General features: G+C 44.7%; 1 protein-coding gene across 2 annotated transcripts; it reads left to right on the forward strand.

Moving 5' to 3' along the window:
• Positions 1 to 1,978: 1,978 nt before the first annotated feature.
• On the forward strand, positions 1,979 to 5,837 carry LOC138786750 (oocyte zinc finger protein XlCOF6-like). 2 transcript variants are annotated; one of them, XM_069963773.1, is made up of 3 exons: positions 1,979 to 2,142; positions 2,610 to 2,832; positions 4,379 to 5,837. In XM_069963773.1, the coding sequence occupies exons 1-3, from the start codon at positions 2,083 to 2,085 to the stop codon at positions 5,692 to 5,694; spliced, it is 1,599 nt and encodes a 532-aa protein (XP_069819874.1). In that variant the 5' UTR covers positions 1,979 to 2,082; the 3' UTR covers positions 5,695 to 5,837. The 2 variants fall into 2 exon arrangements, with proteins under 2 accessions (XP_069819874.1, XP_069819875.1); XM_069963774.1 differs by having other exon boundaries at positions 2,610 to 2,820.
• The last annotated feature ends 1,492 nt before the right edge of the window (positions 5,838 to 7,329 follow it).

Here is a 7,329-nt window from a genome sequence, read left to right on the forward strand (position 1 = left end):
ACTGTCCCCTTCCCACACAACATCCCTAACTCTAACCCTCGGGGTTGGTGCTAATCAGGAGGGTTAGGGTTGGGGCTGTGGGGAGGGTTAGACATGAGAAATCAGTGGGACGTAACCCTAATCCGACCCCCAACCCTAATACTAAACGCTCGGATTAGGGTCGGGGGTCCGATTTTAACTGATAGGAAGCCCGGAGTGGAGCAGCCTATGAAATCGGGGCGGGGCTTGCCTGGGAGCTGTGTGCGCGCACCCAGTGAGGTCCCTTTGCGGTATGGGATGTAGACACTACCGTATGTGGAGTCCCCGCTGGCAGCAGTCAGGATGCCCTCTGGCACACAATATGGAGGATATCGCTGATTATTTACCCCTTGTTACCACATTTTCCTATTAAAGGGAACGAATCACCCTCCTGAGAGAATGTATTGGCCCCCGGTACCTTATAGCTGCCGGTTACTGGCGGGCACGGTGTCGGAGAGCTGCGCCCGGCAGGTTTCGGGGCCGACACAGCAGGGAGGTGATTGGTTCCTTTAATCTGATGATAATTACTCAGTCCTGACCCCTATAAGGGTCTATTTACACAGAAAAAGTATCTGCCAAAGATTTGAAGCCAAAGCCAGAAACAGACTATAAACCGAGATCAAGTCATAAAGGAAAGCCTGAGATTTTTCCTCTTATTAAATCCATTCCTGGCTTTGGCTTAAAATCTTTGGCAGATAATCTTTCTGTGTAAATGGACCCTTACTCCTTTCCCCCCACCCCTATGTGGCTGTATCAGGGATTATTATTTGCGCCATTGTACATAGTTTTTATCTTCATCATTTTGTACTTTTTGTTTTCTTTTTATACATTTTTTTCTGTCACCAGTCTCCTTGTTTCTTTTTAGTGTGTTATTTCCCATGCAGGATTAATAACATAACATAACAAGAGAAGGGAGAATCCAACACACAGCGACACCACATAGTCCAGTCGGCTGCGCTATCTCCACTCCTGATCCTTCCCGGTCATGTTATTTCCACACTCTTGTGGAGTGATATCTCTATAGGAACTGCCCGCTCAGCCAATCAGAGGACAGCTCATCTCCATCATCTGCACTTTCCTGTCTCCTCCCATGTTCCCCCATATCCCCTCCTGTCCATGTATATTTCTATCTCCAGGAATCTAGAGCCGCATTACATTGTCTCCTCCTCTTCCCTCCAGGATCCTCTGCTGATATCTTCTATATAAGAGACCGACCCATCAACCATGGAGAGAGACAGAGACAAGATGGCCGACAGGATAATAACCCTCACCCTACACATACTCTTCCTGCTTACTGGGGAGGTGAGGGATTCTGGGAGTGATGTCATCATGACATCATTCTTATCTATGGAATAACAGATGGATAGGACTGGAGAGGTGAGGGATTCTGGGAGTGATGTCATCATGACATCATTCTTATCTATGGAATAACAGATGGATAGGACTGGGGAGTTGAGGGATTCTGGGAGTGATGTCATCATGACATCATTCTTATCTATGGAATAACAGATAGATAGGACTGGGGAGGTGAGGGATTCTGGGAGTGATGTCATCATTACATCATTCTTATCTATGGAATAACAGATGGATAGGACTGGGGAGGTGAGGGATTCTGGGAGTGATGTCATCATGACATCATTCTTATCTATGGAATAACAGATGGATAGGACTGGAGAGGTGAGGGATTCTGGGAGTGATGTCATCATGACATCATTCTTATCTATGGAATAACAGATGGATAGGACTGGAGAGGTGAGGGATTCTGGGAGTGATGTCATCATTACATCATTCTTATCTATGGAATAACAGATGGATAGGACTGGAGAGGTGAGGGATTCTGGGAGTGATGTCATCATGACATCATTCTTATCTATGGAATAACAGATGGATAGGACTGGGGAGGTGAGGGATTCTGGGAATGGATGGAGTGATAGTAATGTGTCTCTCCATACACAGGATTACACAGTAGTGAAGAAGTCCTCTAGTGGGCGCTGTGGGGCCCCTGGGTGTGAAGGATGGGGAAGAACCCTGAGCCCAATCCCGGGGCCCCTGATACAAGAGGAAATGGAGGAAGAGAAGATCCTAGAAGTCACCAACAAGATGGTGGAGCTGCTGAGTGGAGAGGTGAGACTGTGGCTGCTGGGAATGCTGGGACATTATACAGTAACACCACTGGAGGGGTGGGGGGGATGACTGTGTGATCATTGTGTGTGTCAGGTTCCTATAAGGTGTCAGGACGTGGCGGTCTATTTCTCCATGGAGGAGTGGGAGTATGTAGAAGGACACAAGGATCAGTACAAGGATGTGATGCTGGAGGATCAGCAGCCCCTCCCATCAGCAGGTAATAGACAGGACTATATACACACCTCCTCTCTGTATTATCTGGATGGAAAGAATGAATTCAGTCTCTGTATGTGTTCCCTCCAGTCAGATCCAGTAAGAGAACAGCACCAGAGAGATGTCCCCGTCCTCTTCTCCCACAGGATCAGGATCAGGTAGATGGAGATCTTCCCTATGATCTGTACATCTCACCTGACTTCTCCTCCTGTCTGATGACTTTTACAATATTTCTCTCACATCTTATGAATCAGGGGGAAGATCTGGACTATATTGATGCCACAGACATAATAATTAAAGAAGAGACAGATGACAGCAGTGATGAGCAGTATAAGGAGGACATCACTACATGGAAAGATCTCAACTTTATTAATGCTACAGATATTAATGCTACAGACATAATGGTAGAAGAAGAGGAGACAGATGTTGGCAGTGATGAGCAGTATAAGCAGGAAATCACTACAGGTAACTGCCCAGGTGAGTAGTGACCAATGTTATTCATTGGGCCCGTTCTGTATGGGGCCGTGATCTGTGCCGCAAAAAAACCTGCTGAAATGCGGACCGTAATTTCCACCATGGATCGCTATGCTAATGATGTGCCAATGTCGTGCATCGTGAAGCATGGAGCACTACAGATGCACGTTCATAGTGGGGTCCGCAGCTGCGGGTTGCACTACGGAGGTGTGACTGTAGCCTAACAATATTTTGGTTAAGAATTCAGTAGAGAAGGATTTAGGGGCAGTGATTTCTGATACCTCAAAGTCTCTATGTCTTCTTCACAGACAGATGGTAGGCAAAGCTGATTGTATACAGGGCTGTATGTGTATGTATATACACTCACCGGCCACTTTATTAGGTACACCTGTCCAACTGCACATTACCACTTAATTTCTAATCAGTCAATCACATGGCGGCAACTCAGTGCATTTAGGCATGTAGACATGGTCAAGACAATCTCCTGCAGTTCAAACCGAGCATCAGTATGGGGAAGAAAGGTGATGTGAGGCCTTTGAACGTGGCATGGTTGTTGGTGCCAGAAGGGCTGGTCTGAGTATTTCAGAAACTGCTGATCTACTGGGATTTTCACGCACAACCATCTCTAGGGTTTAGAGAGAATGGTTCGAAAAAGAAAAAACATCCAGTGAGCGGCAGTTCTGCGGGCGGAAATGCCTTGTTGATGCCAGAGGTCAGAGGAGAATGGGCAGACTGGTTCCAGCTGATAGAAAGGCAACAGTGACTCAAATAGCCAACCGTTACAACCAAGGTAGGCAGAAGAGCATCTCTGAACGCACAGTACGGCCAACTTTGAGGCAGATGGGCTACAGCAGCAGAAGACCACACCGGGTGCCACTCCGCTCAGCTAAGAACAGGAAACTGAGGCTACAATTTGCACAAGCTCATCGAAATTGAACAGTAGAAGATTGGAAAAACGTTGCCTGGTCTGATGAGTCTCGATTTCTGCTGTGACATTCGGATGGTAGGGTCAGAATTTGGCGTCAACAACATTAAAGCATGGATCCATCCTGCCTTGTATCAACGGTTCAGGCTGGTGGTGGTGGTGTCATGGTGTGACTCAAATAGCCAACCGTTACAACCAAGGTAGGCAGAAGAGCATCTCTGAACGCACAGTACCTCCAACTTTGAGGCAGATGGGCTACAGCAGCAGAAGACCACCCGTTACTAGCATGGTGTACCTAATAAAGTGGTACCTGATGTACCTAATAAAGCGGTGAGTGTATATATATATATATATATATATATATATAATGGTAGGCTGGGCTGTATATATATAAGGGTATGCTGGGCTTTATATATATATATATATTTATATATATATATTGATATGCTGGGCTGTATATATAGAGGTATAACCAGTAGGAAGAGAAGACTGTGACCCCTGTTGCTATGAGAGCGTTCCATGATGTCAGATTCTGGATAAGATGCTGCTCTAAAAACCCAAAGTATAAATATATGAAACATTTCTAAGGTTATTACTCAGAAATCCTCTCTTCTCTATTGTCAGGTGACTGTACCCGGAGATCAGAGGGAAATCTGATATATTCAGGTTATAATGCAGAGAATCTTATCACACAGGAAACATATGAAGAACATTCTATTACCCCAGATCTACCCTCAGCCCCTCACAGCAAAGATCTCTCATCTGATCTTTCCAAGACAGTCATATCACCTGATTCTTTACTGTTTATTAGGCAAAATAAGGAGAAGTCCTTTTCATGTTCAGAATGTGGGAAATGTTTTACTGTGAGATCACATCTCACTATACATGAAAGAACACACACAGGTGAGAAACCATTTTCATGTTCAGAATGTGGGAAATCTTTTACTGTGAGATCACATCTCACTAGACATAAAAGAACTCACACAGGGGAGAAGCCATTTTCCTGTCTAGAATGTAGGAAACGGTTTACTGTAAAATCACAGCTTGTTGTACATCGGAGAACTCACACAGGAGAAAAGCCATTTTCATGTTCAGAATGTGGGAAATCTTTTTCTCACAAATCAGCTTTAGTTAGACATCAAATAATTCACACTGGGCAGAAGCCCTTTTCGTGTTCAGAATGTGGGAAATGTTTTGCTCGCAAACCAGATCTTGTTAAACATAAAATAATTCACACAGGAAAGAAATCATTTTCATGTGCAGAGTGCGGGAAATGTTTTACTGAGAAATTACATCTCACTATACATGAAAGAACTCACAAGGGGGAGAAGCTGTTTACATGTTCAGAAAGTGAGAAATGTCTTATGTATAAATCACATCTTGTTACACATAAAAGAACTCACACAGGGGAGAAGCCATTTCCATGTGCAGAATGTGAGAAATGTTTTATGTATAAATCACATCTTGTTAAACATCAAAGAAGTCACACAGGAGAGAAGCCATTTTCATGTTTAGAATGTGGAAAGTCTTTTACTGAGAAATCACAACTTATTATCCATCAAAAAATTCACACAGGGGAGATTACATTTTCATGTTCAGAATGTGGTAAAGGTTTTACTTATAAAGCAGATTTATTTAAACATCAAAGAATTCACACAGGGGAGAAGCCATATACATGTTCAGAATGTGGAAAATGTTTTACTCAGAAAGCACATCTCACTATACATGAAAGAACTCACACAGGAGAGAAGCCATTTTCATGTTCAGAATGTGGGAAATGTTTCACTGGGAAATCACAGCTTAATTTGCATGAAAGAACTCACAAAGGAGAGAAGCCATATTCATGTGATAAATGTGGGAAATGTTATACACGGAAGGAGAAACTTATAAAACATCAAAACAGTCACTCAGGGGAGAAGCCAAGTCAGATCGCTGAATGATCAGTCAGACGTCTGTTCTCCAGAAAGCAGATAGAAGCCGGATACCACAGCTATGTATTCCCCATGTACAGAGGAGATTTGGCGGTAATACAGATATCATATACCGCAGCTCCAAACTTCTCACCAATTGTTAATAAAATGTTTCTTCTAAACCTTAGTCTCCTCTCCCTCCATCTCATGTGGATATATATATATATATATATATATATATATATATATATAGGGTTATGATGATGTGACAGATGACACAGGTCCTGAGTGGGAGGCAGCGGCTTCCTCTGCATAGTTAGTGGTAATGCATACACAGTACAGGGAGGCCGATGTAGCAGTCCAGATTAACCTCCACCCAGAATATACCCCGGGGTGCAACATAGTCTAGGCCAAAGTATACCCATCCAGGCCAGAATATATCCATCTATTGTTCAAGCAGGCCACAGTATACCACGGGGGATAAACACTATACCTAACGGGTGTAAAACAGCATAGGCCGTGCTGTATCCCTCCGCGCCTTAAAGGAGAAGTCCGTCCAAAATTATTTTTTGATATGTTATGTTGATATGTACATAAGTTATACAAATTTCTAATGTACATTAATTATGGGAAATGCACATATAGGGCTATTTCCCTTAATTTAGTAGATCAGGGAGTGTTAGAATTCTCTCAGATACAGTGACGTCACGACCCAGGGTGTAATTCCTATGGAGTGTCCAGCAGGGGGCGCTCTATATGTAGAAGTCTATGGGACTTTATTGTTTCTATGGATGTCTATGTAAACTAATGTAATGTAATGTACAGTGTGCTTTATTGAATGAATACATCCAAGGACATACAAGTGTCCTTGCTCCCCAAAGTATTCCATAAATGTATTCAATCAGTACATTTGGAGGGCACTGAGCAGGGAGGGAGAGAGGTGCCTGTGCATCTACTCTCCCCCCTCCCTCCCTAATCAGTGCTGCTGGTGCCATATATATACACAGTACTACTCCTCCCATTATCTGCTCATAGCATGAGCAGACGATGGGGGCGTAGTACCAGGGCCGATCTCCATTACCCGCCGCCGCACTGGACTATATACACTAAACTACTACTCCCATCACCTACTCATAGTATGAGCAGGTGATGGGGGTAGTAGCTTGGTTATTCCTATCACATGCCTGCTGCCGCTGATGCTGCCGGGCACAGGGGGGAGCCGCTGATCACAGTGCAGTGCAGCCATCATGCCCCCTCCGCTCCCCCCTCCTCCTTCTTCCGGGATCCGGCCAAACCTTCCCCTATCCCATGGCTGACTCCCCGCCTGGCCGCCGCTCCTCCACACATATACCGGCTCCCGGGGCTTCCCGGGAGCCAGTATGTGTGAGGGGAGAGCGGGGGTGGGGGGGGCGCCAGCTCCTGGGGATGCACAGGGAAGGTAAGAGCCTCCCGTGTCCTTCTGCTTAACCCCTTATGTACTGCAGTGTGTAAGGGATCCAGTGTTCTCTTACATGCTGCAACACAAAAAAGGGTTGATAACTTAAAGACAATTAGTTCTATGCTTCACTGCTCTGATAACCTCTGTGCTCCTGTAGAGGTCAGGGGTTATCAGTGCAGGAGTAGTGAAACAGAGAGCTAATTGTCTTCTGCCTATTAACCCTTGTT

Source organism: Dendropsophus ebraccatus, chromosome 3 (assembly GCF_027789765.1).
Source record: "Dendropsophus ebraccatus isolate aDenEbr1 chromosome 3, aDenEbr1.pat, whole genome shotgun sequence".
NCBI classification, from domain to species: domain Eukaryota; kingdom Metazoa; phylum Chordata; class Amphibia; order Anura; family Hylidae; genus Dendropsophus; species Dendropsophus ebraccatus.

What these genes read in the sequence shown, in the direction of transcription:
- LOC138786750 (XM_069963773.1), top strand. Translation starts at nt 2,083, where the DNA reads ATGGAGGAAGAGAAGATCCTAGAAGTCACCAACAAGATGGTGGAGCTG. An exon ending in TGGAGCTGCTGAGTGGAGAG is followed by an intron (nt 2,143 to 2,609) that starts GTGAGACTGTGG and finishes CTTATGAATCAG; the next exon opens with GGGGAAGATCTGGACTATAT. An exon ending in CACTACAGGTAACTGCCCAG is followed by an intron (nt 2,833 to 4,378) that starts GTGAGTAGTGAC and finishes CTCTATTGTCAG; the next exon opens with GTGACTGTACCCGGAGATCA.